The following is a 12,635-nucleotide window of genomic DNA, read 5'->3' as shown; positions in this document are numbered from 1 at the left end:
AAGCTATTGATTTTAATTTAATGAAGTATTTATGTTAATTCTGCATGCTATGATGTTATGTTACTAGTTGATATCTCTTCTCTAGCTCCCTGTGCATGCGCTTCTAACCCTAAGCAGGGACAAACGGACAACATAGGTTTTTCCTAATGCTTCCTGTATTGCCTTGCTGCCAGCAGAGTGTGCTACAAAGCCACATGCCGGATCATAGGGTGCTATCTGCTGTTTGGGTTGGGGGGGGGGGGGGGGGGAGAAGAGAAGTTTTCAGGTGGAGAAACACAGTTATTTAGGATTTCCTAGTATGAAATGCAGGAGCCACGAGTATGTTAAAAAGCAGGCCTTGGTAAGTGTGCATGGCCTTCCTCTGAGAAGAGTTAAAATCCTAAATAAAAGCAAGGACTTCTGGGCATGCAAGAGATGTATATACTGAATAACTGGAATAATGCGTATTTACATCACTAAACAAATTCTTATGAATTCACAAGTATGTATTTCACTTGAATCCTGAACTTTCTGCTAATAGAACTGCATGACTTGTATGACAAGTTTGGGAAGCAAAGTATCTGCTAGTGAGCACAATCTCTAATTTCACTTTAAATTCTGTGGGTTTCTTGGTGTTGTTTTAACTGTGCGCAGTCTGTGAAGCATGTGATTGATTTGTATGTCTGAAAGTTTCTGCAAAATCCTATGCTGTCTTCACAGTTCAAATGAAAAAGAATTGCTACCTTTATTTTGTGTATTTTTTGTACTTTATCCCTTGTTTTACGGTACTGCTATAAAATGATAAGGTATTTGTAATTAAGCAAAAGTGAGCCGTCAGCCTCTTACTCGTTGTGGAAGTGCAACTTTTAAATGAACCTCCGTGTTTCCCAGCTTTGTTCCAATTACTATTTTAAACTAAAGTGTTAAAATAAAATAAAAATACGGTGGAAAAACTTCTGGAGTGTGAGCTTTATCCGTCGCGGTGAAGTCAGCCTTGCCCCTACACCGGTAGAGTAGGGCCCTGGCCGGCTATCCAGCCCTGCAGGTAACCTCCAGCTGTGGGGGATCCCAGCCCGCGAGCACAGAAGAGGGGCAGGGAGGTTAATGTTAATTGCACTAATTGGGCTCCGCGATGAGGTGAGCCTCCCTGCCCACCCCCCCAGCCCAAAGCCATCCACGGCCGATCGGGCGGGGAGGGGCGGCGCCAGGCGTGCCTAGCCGCTGGCGGAGCGGGGCGCGCAGGCGCGGCGCGGGGGGCGGGCGGCCGGCGGCGGGCGATGACCGACTACAGCGAGGAGCAGCGCAACGAGGTGGAGGCCCTGCAGTCCATCTACCCCGACTCCTTCACCGGTGAGCGCCGCCCCCGGCGCCTCAGGCCCGGCCGGACCCGCGGAGCTCGGGGTGCGCCGCCGGCTCCTTCTGTGCCGGCCTCGGCGCCTCAGGGGGGGTGGGGGCTCGGGTCCGAGAGCGAGCGCCGGGGAGTCGCTGAGGGCTTCCTCTGGGCGGGCTGCCCGCGGGCCGCGTGCTCGCCATGAGTCCTGCCCTGCCGTACGTGGTGAGGGCAGTTACCGGCAGCCCTTCTCTCTGGCTTCCGTCCTGAAATCTTCTTACGTTCTTCGCTGTTACCTGTCAAGGCTGTGTGAACCGGTCTCTGGTTGCTGAGGATGCTGAGTCAGTGATTGTAATGTGTTTCCATATGCTTCCTATTCTTACTCTGCGCTCTCAAGTAATGCGCTTATGCCCAAAGGAAGAGGGAGGGAAAAAGATTGGAATAGCAATATGTAAGCAGTTATGTAAAATTCAGTTAACAGATCACATCTACTAGATTACTTATAGATTATAACCGTGATTCAGACAAACCCCTGTTCAAGGATTTGGTCTGCAACTCACACTTGGGTGATGGGGTGAAGCTCTCTAGTCCTTAACAGTAGGTTATAGAGCTTGCCCCCACTCCTTTTTTTTTTGTCTACGTAAAACTGCTTGTTGTCTGTCTTCTAGCAGCCTCCTTCCCAGCTGGGCACTAAACGTGACCATACTTTGCTTCTGCAGGTGAACCTAGCTGCTCATGGATTTAATTTTTGGTATTGACTGTTTAAAACTCCTTTTAGGCTACTTCCGGGCCTATGCTCTTGAAGGCATTGCGTATCTTTTTGTTTTAAGAAGCATTTGTTACTTTAAGCTGTCCTAAATACAGTAAAAGGAACAGGCATACTGTAAAGTCTAGGGCCAAGAATGCTCTGGATACCTACCATGCATATCTAGCACAATACAGCAGACTAGCTTTGGGATCTTTCTGCACACACTTGGTGCTCTGACACGAATCACCTAGTGGTAGGCAGATCTGCACTCTTTCTTTTCATGAAAAAACTTTTTGGTATTGTTGATGTTATATGCTGTCATTCAAAGAGCACTTCAAACTGTCATAAGGAAAACAGTTGTTAACTGAAAAGAATTTATTAGTAGGTTGAAAAGGCCCTGAACGCTGTATCCAGGTGCTTTTCTGCCTTATTAGTCCTAGAGACACTCAATTTTAGCGATGTGAAGTAGTTGTCTAATTTATGGTCTCTTTCTTTTTTTCCCCTCTTTTTTAACAGTATTGTCAGAAAAGCCAACGACTTTCACAATCACTGTGACGTCTGAAGCAGGTGAAAATGACGAAAGTAAGTTGATCACATCTTACAAAAGAATAGTTTCCCCTCCTATATTATTAATGTACAAGTTTATAACCATTTTTCAATTTTAGGGTATGTAACCAGTTTCAACTTATGCTTCCATATACCTGGCCACTCTTTTCCAAAGTCTACTTCCACTTTAAGTATCTTACGTTTATTAAGCTACTGTAGGAAACCTTGATGCTCTCTCCCAGAGGCTGGGTAAAAATAAATGTCCTTGTCTCTAGATTGTAAAGTTGTGGAGATCAAACAAGAAGTTTTTTGTTCACATGGTGTTAGAAACCTAATGCCCGAACTGTCCATACTGGCCCCAGACCAGTCAGTCTGTTCCACGCTTCTTCATTTCAGGGTAACCTATGACTGTTGCTTTAAAATGTTGATTTAGTTATTGTTGTGGAGCGGTTTCTGAAAGCTGAAATAACTATTTAGGGTTATTAAATTTTACTTAGGATAGCCTCAACAATGCGTTACGATTGATTCACTGGATTGGTTCCTTTCCGTGATGGTCAGAGCCATGGCTTACCCAGAGGAAGATGTGTGTGAAAGACAGAATAGGGTTGTCATGTTTAAGATGGAAGAAAAACATTCTCAAGTACTGTAAAGTAAGGCACTGCGCGTGCAGACAGCTCTGAAACTTTATCATCCTGTGAAGTGTCTGTCCAAAATATCTTCCCCTTACAGAAGGGCTGAGTGTAATTGGTGCATTCTTAGAATGTTGCTGCTGGGGCCATCAGCATCTGGTGTCCTTCTGGTGTGGAAAGGCTGTGTGGTGCTCCAAAAATACTTTGGCTGTCTGGCACATCCAGGAATGCTTTAGCTCTCAGGATGGTAGATGGGTGAACTTGAAATTACTGTTGTCAGCACAAGTTTGCTCAGCTGGGCTGTGCAAGTGTCTTTTGGGTGAACGTTGGGTTGTATTAGACGGAAGGAACTGCTGCCATCTTCAGTTTTAAAGGAGCAAGCCCCGCATGAAGCTGGCGTCTGTGTTGAAGTGTGTGAACTGGGCGGCCAGAGCTGTGTGTCTTGAACTGAAAGAACGCTTGTCCTTGATATTCTGGCAGGATGCAGGAAAGGAAGGAATTTGATTCTTTTTGGCCTTGTTTCCTTGTTGACCTAGCTCTGTATGGCGTCAGGTTGAGTGTGTGATCCTTAAGAAGTTCTTCTCTTGGCTTATTAACATATTTTGGACACTTTTGTTCTTGTCAGAGTATACACGTGGAACCTTGTTTCCTGACGCAGTGGTTGATACTCCAACCAGGTATCCAGAATTTAAAGCATTAGTGTGCTGATACTCTGTCTAGATCTGGTTGTTAGGACTCGGCCTTGTTTTCTCCAGCAGTAAGTGGGATGTAGGGGAAACGAGGTTACTGCTCTGGTGCCCACTCTTGCGCGGAAAGTTTTCAAGTCTTCCTAAAGTCTTTTCAGGCATGAATTTCCTGGATTAGTTTCTATAAGGGTAAATTTCCCAGTCTTCGTTTCTCACCACTCTTGCGTTATATTTAAATCTCTTTATATAGTTTTAATGTCTGTGTAAGATGGCTGTTGCTTTAAGGCAAGATTGTTTTCCTACTGTAAAATCTTTAGGCTACTGATGCAATAGAAGAACGTACAGTTAGAGTTATATAAAGTAATCACTATAAGAATGTGCTTTTTTTCGTCTTGTAGCTGTCCAAACAACCCTTAAATTTACCTATAGAGAAAAATATCCTGATGAAACTCCACTGTATGAAATTGTCTCCCAGGAGAACCTTGAAGATAATGATGTCACAGACATAATAAAACTGTTAGAACAACAGGTAAGGAAAATGGAATATCTCAATTGATCTTGATATCACTTCTCATTTTAGCCAGAATTTATACCTCACGTCAGTTGTTCTCTGAGGGGTGGCCTACTGATTTGAAATATATTCCATACTGTAAGGACTGACTTTGAACTTGGAATTTGGTAAATGACATTAATGAGGTAAATGACATTACTGAGGTAAAATATAGGGCTAATTCAGTGTGCCCAGATACAGCAATGAAATGGAAGGGCTATAGGGCTTTCCCTCTTGGCATTTCTGTCTTAAAGTGAATTCATTTAACTGTGTATGTATAGTATTTGTGGAAATAAGCCACTTCTATTTTATTTGGAAAGATTAAAAAAAATACTACATTAGCCTTAGTTCTTTTCAATAACATAACTGTTCTGGGGTAGACAAGATACTCTTCAATCCTTGGCATCAGAGAGAGTGCATTGTGAAGGTATGAGGAGGAAACACTTTTATTTTTTTGATCCAGTAATTCTTGACAAGTCTTGTCTGCCTTAAAATTGTCATAACGTGTTCCTTAGATATTCTTTCTTTTCAGTTTACATCATACAACCTTTCTTCCAGCAGCTGGTGTTTTTTGGTTTTCTCCTACCTCAAAGGGATGCGTATAAAGGATTAAGGAGTAAGCCTTAGTCTCAGGAGAAGAGAGGTTCTTAGTGACTGTTGTCTCTTAAGATTTATGATATTCAGGTTTGGGAGTTGTGTTTCTAATGTAGTTTTTTTTTTTTATTATTCTTGAGAAAGCCCCCCTGATGTCTAGAATATGTTGGTAACCTGAACACAGATCATCAGTGTTTGGCTGCTCACGCATTTGAGGCTAACTTTAACTTGATTAACTGGCCGACTGACTTGAATTTTACAGTGAACCTCGGAAATGGGTGCAGGGTGCCTCAGCTGTGTCTATTTGCACACAGTTCTGCTTTCTGAACAGATACATGCATTAAGCTACAGAAGGTGTGGGGTTCGGCTGTATGAGATTGCCTTCTTTGTGTTGTAGGCAGAAGAAAATTTAGGAATGGTAATGATCTTCACTCTAGTCTCTGCAGTACAGGAGAAATTAAATGAAATAGTGGATCAAATAAAAACACGAAGGGAAGAGGAGAAGAAACAGAAAGAAAGAGAAGCAGAAGAAGAAGAGAAAGTATGTAAAACACTGTTTCTAACTAAAAAGTTACTAAGGATTTTATTTATTTATTTATTTATTTATTTATTGTGCATGGGTTTGATGCTGGAGCAGCTTTGGGCTAGATGTTCCTCTCAGTGCAGCTGAAAGTTGATGTAGTTAAAATTTACAGACCAGAAAATATTTCAGTGATTTCCCCCACCCAACCATTTTCTGAAGCAGTCTTTCCAGAGATGTTTTGCACATTCACAGTCACCTCTAGCATTACTTCCTAAGGCTGGGCAGGGATTTTTCCCTGAAAACAAAAGACACTGTAGCCAGTTTCTTGTATGAAGAGGCAAGAGGGGGTAGGGGATAAAAAAGGATAGTGTGTGCTGTGCTGCACACAGGCTGCTCTTGGTCCAAGGAGGTGTCTCTTCCTTGGTAGACAGAGCGGGTAGAGTGGAAGCAGTAGGACCAGTCTTCAGGACATGGTTTGTTCTCCCTACGCATGTTTTCTAGCAATTACTGTGAAATAGTTCTCCATCCATGGGATATGCTGTGGTAACAACTTAAGTCTTCTCTTACTACTGTAGCTAGAGGGAAATGGAACTTGGAAGGTTCAGTATTTCTGAAAATGGCAGGAAAAAAAATCCCTGCCAGCCCTTTTTCTCTGTTAACAAGAGAGAAGAGTATTTTTTTAATAGAAAAATTCCAGAAATTTGTATTCCAAAAAATATAAGATTATTATTTTTATTATTTATTATAAAATATTATTATTATTTGTATTTTATATAATATAAAAATATAAAACTCCAAAAATATAAAAAGAAATTTATATTTTTATAGAAAATTCCAGTCTAGATTGCACATAAGAGCTGATAAGAAGTGCTGCCTATTTAAGGATAACGTCTATAAGTGATATTTTGCTAACCATTGCACTCACTGTAGGTCAAAAGTAGTAGCTAGGATTTTTCCATAATAATTTCTACCTCTGTGCAGCTCTCTGAAGGGAGAGTTCCGTGACACAAAATAAAATAAAATAATAATAATAATTAAAAAAAAAAAAAAGTAAGAATGTGTTTGTATATGCTTGGTTTTAAGATTACTTTATCAGAATGTTTCACAGCAAGCAAATGTGTCTGGGATGCTGTAATTTAAAGCAGGAAGAGAATGCTTATCTTCACTCCTGGCTGTGCTAGTTGATGATGTTTGCAGATTTATTTTCTACTCTTTTTTTTTTCTTTTTTTTAGCAACGTTTTCATGGCACTCCTGTTACAATTGAGAATTTCCTAAACTGGAAAGCGAAGTTTGATGCAGAACTCCTAGAAATAAAAAGGAAAAAAATGAAAGAAGAGGAACAAGCAGGCAAAAATAAATTAAGCGGTATGATATAAAACTGGTTCTGAAGCTTTTGCAATATTATCAGACTATCATGACAAGCCTTAAAAGTAATCTTTACACTGAAAGATGGTAGTAGTAACTAAACTTGTAATACAGTATTCATTTATGAATACTTCATGTTTCGTGAAGTCTTCTTGAGTGTTGCGTTGGGTTAAATACATCTGATTGGTTCAAGATTTCTGCTGAAGTCATTAAGGTTCCCAAACCACGTTTAAGCTTCTCTGTTTTTATGCCAGATGGTATACCAGTTTGAGCATCGTTCTGGCAGAAATAGTTGGGTACTGTTAAACAACAGACAGAATTTACATCAGACAGTTTACTGATTTGGCCTTTTCTTCCCCTACCTCCCAAGTAGAAAGGCTTTACTTTGCATTATGTGATGTTCCCTTCACAGATGTAGGAGCTGGTGACTGGTGTACAGATCCAAGTTGTTTTTCCTTTATGCCCTATCCATCTGAAAAGGTGGAGAAGGCATCTTATCTCCAGTTCCCACAGAGGTTTTCTTGTGGAATGCAAGATGAGGACTGATGCAGTAAGGACTGGGCGTTGGCTTTTATTTTACAATTCTGCTTGGTTATATATATATATTTATTTATTTATTTTTAACCTCTAGGGAAACAGCTGTTTGAAATGGATCACAACCTTGACACATCTGACATCCAGTTCTTGGAGGAAGGTAAATTTCTGTTTGTTTCCACCACTGAAAGACAGTGGCTCAATTTTTTTTTTCTAGTAGCCAGCCTTCTTGACCCCATTTCAGTCACACATCTCAAAGCTCTGCTTTCTTTTCCATGAACTTCTACACCAATGATAAACATCTTGTATATCAAATTAAATACTACTTTCCTCTCCTAATGCAATGCATTTCTTCTTTGTTGTTTTGTGTAGGTTTGTCTATTATCTTACTGAAAATAATGCTCTGGTGCCAGCTGAACGTTTTGCAAGCCTGGGCCCAAAGCTGTTAAACTTGCAAGTCTGTTGAAGATGAATCAAATCCACTCACAGTTGCATACCATCTATTTAATTTGCTGTACCTCCTTTTAGTGTTGTAGTTTAAAAGACTGATGTTCAGTTAGGGCAATCCTTTAATGTAACTGCATTATCTCTTGGTATTGACAAAAACACACAGGCAGAAGAGTCTAGTTTTATGTGAATGTAACAACTTAATTAAAAAAAAAAAAAGTTCATGAATGTCAGTGAATATAAACTTGAAATGGCAGTCATAGAGGATTTGTTTCTTCTTGTTTGAGGGCATAATTTAACATTGTCTTCCTCCCAAAATGCTTAAAGTGAAGTTGGGTTATTGACACAACATTTGACAGTCTCAAGGGAGGAACAGACGTCACCTCTGTATTTGGGCTCTGTGCCTAAATGACTTGGATTAATGAGTTAACTTTTAATCATTTCAGAAGAAAATATGAAAGCATGTGAAGCTTCAGTTTGCTTTTATAATTTAAATCTAAAAAAAATTTGTTATATATTAGAGACTGTGTAAAGTAGCTGTTTGCCTTTCAGATATGCTTGCTGAGAAAATACATTTTATAGAATAAATTGTGCGTGTGTATATACATAAATGGGAATTTCTGGGAAAATTGTCTTAAGAATACATGGGAATATTTATTGTTATATGTATTACTAATTATTAATTTGTATTAATTACTAATATTAATAATTAGTAATAGTAATAATTAGTAATAGGGAGGATTATATGGAAAATTGTTTCATAAGAATTAAACAATACAAACTGAATTTAGTTTACTCAAGAAGGTTAAAAATAACATTAGAATTCAAGGAAGACTGAAGAGACTTAGAACTTAAGACTGAGTATGTAAAGAGAGGAGGAGGCTTAAAATACAAAAAAAAAAAAGCACAGCAAATGCTCAGTGGTGCTCTTTTCAAAGACTGAATGTACAAAGAATGAATATAAAAACATTGTGTATTTTGTTGTGCAGGTACTGTTTTCATCTTGCATAAAATAAATTATTTTCCTGTTCTTTGCAGCTGGAAACAGTGTGGAGGTTGATGAATCTTTATTCCAAGAAATGGATGATTTAGAGTTGGAGGATGAAGAGGATGACCCCGACTACAACCCTGTTAATTTAGATAGCGATTAGACTTTTTTTTGAACTGGCTCTGTCATCAGCATGGACTTAGATAAGGAGAGATAGGCAGGCAGAAAAGCCACAGCATCTGTGGTTGTAGTAGTGTGTATTGGTTTTCTTTTTTCAAAGAAAAAGTATTTTAAATCCAGGAGAACCATCTTCTGATGACTTTCATTATAAATAAATTGACTTCAATATTTCAAATGAAAAATTTGAGGCATATTGTTCTGTCTGAAAATACTCTATTTTCTCTTTTTTTTTTTCCTTTCCAATTCTGTAAGTGTCCTGTGAAGAGACGTGACAAGAAGCAAGACAGAAAGATGTCATAGCAGTCACTAAACACATCTACATGCAAAGGCTGAGCAGCTGTTCTGCTATCTTCCAACTAGGCTATGCATGGGCAAGTTTAGTGAATAAAAGGGATCACATACTATGCAGTTTTCTTTTTCTTTGAAATTTTATTACGCTGCAAGTAGTGTTCAGTTCTGATGCCCCAACTTACTAGCTGAACAGCTGCAGATTGGCAGCACTAGTCACCTTCTAATAAGGCATAGCCATTTCCATTTTACTACAGTAAAATCTTTTGCCATAGTTCAGGATAATAGTTTCAAAAAGACTAGTTCAGCTTTGTAGGGGAAGAAAAATAAATCTGAGCGATACAGTCCTCTTAAACAAATCAAACTTCTTTTTTTTTAGAAAAGGCTTTACAAAGCCCTTTTTTTCTTCCTGTGCATCAACGAACTCCCATGGCAAAAAAAAAAAAAAAAATGTTTGCTTTTGGCAAAATTCTGTGTAAAAACACTATCAGCAGAATACAGTAACAGTATTTATAGAGTGCATGTAAGTTTGAATGTAATGAGAGTTGGTTTTGAAGCATCTTGTTGGCAGTAAAGTTGGCAGCCAGTAAAAGTCTTAAGGTACAGTAAAGCTGCGTATCGACTAGTGGATGTTACACTGTTAACCATTCTGAGTTGCTTATGGAGCTACTAGCTTGATGGTAGACTCCTTCCCCCTTTGCACCTCCAGGAAAAAAAAAATTACTGCAAGAAATGTGGTGTTCAAACAGGCCGCGGTTGAGACTGCGTCAGCCAGAAGGATGGTATGGAAGAAGGTTTCAAGAAACAGCTCTCCAAATAGAGACCTCCAGGCTCCTTGATGATTAGAAACTGCTGGATTTTAAAACGCTTCTGGTAGATTGCCTTAACTGCTCCAGCTTCAGCCTTTGCAAAGAGGATTGCACTAAAGTGTCCGTGCTTAGAGGAATAAAGAATTTTTGAACTTTAATGTTTAGAAATTCCATATGCAAGATGAGAGATTTCATTCCAGAAATAATTTAATGATAGATAAGATTACCAGCTCATGCCACTTGAGAACATCTGTTTAGGATGACCTTATATAACATGTTTCAGTAGTCATGTCTTTTTGTACTCAAGATGAATAAGTATGCGTTTCTAATAGATAGAAATAAATGTTCAAGTACCCTATAAATGCTTTTATAAATTAACCATGTGCCTTTGTTCCTACCATCCTCTATTTGATCTTTTTAATTTTGGCACCTAAGAACTCTAGACAAGCGTCTAGGTTTCAATGATGATGTATGTTTCAAAGCAATAAGCGGGATCTGTGTTCCAGCAGACATTACCAAATATGCTTAAAAACTTGTACGCTAATGTGATATGAAATCTGACTTTTCCAAAGATGCGGTTGGATTGAAAGCTTCATAGTGACTGTGTCCAGCTTCCTGTGCAATTGCTAGTATACTTTAAAATGCTGTTCAACGCTGAATTTAATTTTCTTCTGCTATTTCTCAATTCAGCTGCATTTAAAAAAAGAAAAAAAAAAAGAAAAAGTTTGCTTTCCATTGTCAGTTTATATGTTTAAAACTAGGATATTTTTCATAAAAACAATGATTTAGTTCTCCTTAAATCTGGAGCGAATCCAAGAATACTGTATAATCTGTGCAAAATGTGGTAATCTGAAAAAGTTTTCTAAGTAAGTCACTGATGATGCAGGAATCATCTAAATGAGAAAAACGAGTTTCTTGTTAATGGTATTTCTAGATTAATGGGGTTTTCTATTCTGTTTTCACACTAACGTATTTATTGTTTTTTATGCAGAGGATGTGTAGTTTAAAGTTACAACTGTCAAGTTAAAATGTAGAAATGTATTTTTCATTATTGCTTGCATCTTTTGTTTCAAAGCAGAGGAGCTAAGGATTGAAATAACAAAACATTGCTTAAGTCCATTTCTCCAAGTCTTTGACGGAAGTTTCAGTAACGTAGACTGAACTTCTGATTTGTTTAGCTTTATTATCAATTAACATCTGTGAAATAAAAGGGAATTTGACTGAGAGTGGGCTCGGCTACATTTGTGTGATTTAGTTTGCTGACACGGGCTGAGAGGTGGGCTTTTTTTGTAAAAGAAGTTTAGGTGAGTTTCTCAAAATTTGCTTACCCGCTTTGAGTTAAACTGAAGTCTAATTCGTATTAGTCTAATAAAATCCCATCAATTAACTTGCCGAGGCGACCGGCTCCGGGGCAGACGCGTGCTGCAGCGGAGCGCGGGATCGGGACAGGCAGGGCTATTTTTCGGGCATCGAGCCTACGTGAGGGAGCCGCCAGGCACCGGCAGCCCTCGTGAGGGAGGCTGACGAGGCGTAGGCGGGGCCAGCAGCGACAGCGTCAGCTCCTCCCCCCGGCCGTTCAAAGGCAGCCCTTAGGGAGCGCGAGCGACCAGGAGCGCGGCGAACAGGGCCGGCAAACAGGGAGTGACGCGGTGGGAGTGACGCGGCAGTTAGCGAGGCAGTGAGGGCGGGCAGGGCGGGCAGGCAGGGCGGAGCGCTCACACCCGCCCTTAGGGACAATTCCTCTAACGGCACTCTCCTGTCAGCTGGGCTACAATGGTCTCCACCAGGCACGGTGCCTTCTCTAGGAAGTCAGTGCACACCCAGACCGACTGCCCGTCCAAACATGCGGCAGTTCAGGTCTCCGGATGCGGGGAGTGCCTGAGCCTCTTGCTGCCATCGGCGGGAGGCAGGGAGACTGCTTGCGTGAGGTGCGAGCAGGTGGACGACCTGGTCCGCATGGTGGCGGAACTCAAGGAAGAGGTGCAGAGGCTGAGGGATATCAGGGAGTGCGAGCGGGAGATAGACTGGTGGAGCAACTCCCTGCAGGACCAGAGGGAGAGGGACCAGGGTGAGACGCCCCAAAGGGGGGTGGACCCCCTGCCCTGTTGCCATCGGGCAGAGGGAGGGGACCTGCGAGTTGAGGAGGAATGGAGACAGGTCCCTGCTCGACCTCGCAGGAGATGCCCTCCCCTGCCGGCACCGCCTTCCCAGGTGCCCTTGAACAATAGGTTTGAGGCCCTGGGGCTCGAGAGACCCGTGGGTGAGGATGAGGTAGGAAGCCTACCCGGGAGGATGCCTGAGGTGAGGAAGTTGACTCCACGCCTCAGGACTGCCTCCACCAAGAAAGAAAGAAGGGTGATTGTTGTGGGCGGCTCCCTCCTCAGGGGAACGGAGGGCCCTATTTGTCGGCGTGACCCCACACATAGGGAAGTCTGCTG

General features: G+C 41.0%; 1 protein-coding gene across 3 annotated transcripts; it reads left to right on the top strand.

The window, feature by feature from the left end:
- The first annotated feature begins 1,194 nt into the window (after positions 1 to 1,194).
- LOC106029539 (RWD domain-containing protein 1) lies at positions 1,195 to 11,423 on the top strand. Of its 3 annotated transcripts, none has more exons than XM_048065560.2 (7): positions 1,195 to 1,329; positions 2,574 to 2,639; positions 4,317 to 4,447; positions 5,460 to 5,603; positions 6,819 to 6,951; positions 7,583 to 7,645; positions 8,971 to 11,423. In XM_048065560.2, exons 1-7 carry the CDS (start codon positions 1,257 to 1,259, stop codon positions 9,081 to 9,083), a joined length of 723 nt encoding a protein of 240 aa, XP_047921517.1. In that variant the 5' UTR covers positions 1,195 to 1,256; the 3' UTR covers positions 9,084 to 11,423. The 3 variants fall into 3 exon arrangements, with proteins under 3 accessions (XP_047921517.1, XP_047921516.1, XP_047921519.1); XM_048065559.2 differs by having other exon boundaries at positions 1,222 to 1,380; XM_048065562.2 differs by lacking the exons at positions 1,195 to 1,329; positions 2,574 to 2,639; positions 4,317 to 4,447 and adding an exon at positions 4,486 to 4,614.
- Positions 11,424 to 12,635: the final 1,212 nt, after the last annotated feature.

This window comes from Anser cygnoides, chromosome 3 (genome assembly GCF_040182565.1).
Source record: "Anser cygnoides isolate HZ-2024a breed goose chromosome 3, Taihu_goose_T2T_genome, whole genome shotgun sequence".
Taxonomy (NCBI): Eukaryota; Metazoa; Chordata; class Aves; order Anseriformes; family Anatidae; genus Anser; species Anser cygnoides.
This window is presented reverse-complemented; position numbering and strand designations above follow the sequence as displayed.

Coding starts and splice junctions, on each gene's coding strand:
- LOC106029539 (XM_048065559.2), top strand. CDS start 1,257: ATGACCGACTACAGCGAGGAGCAGCGCAACGAGGTGGAGGCCCTGCAG. Junction 2,640..4,316: donor AGCAGGTGAAAATGACGAAA/GTAAGTTGATCA, acceptor TTCGTCTTGTAG/CTGTCCAAACAACCCTTAAA. Junction 5,604..6,818: donor AAGCAGAAGAAGAAGAGAAA/GTATGTAAAACA, acceptor TCTTTTTTTTAG/CAACGTTTTCATGGCACTCC.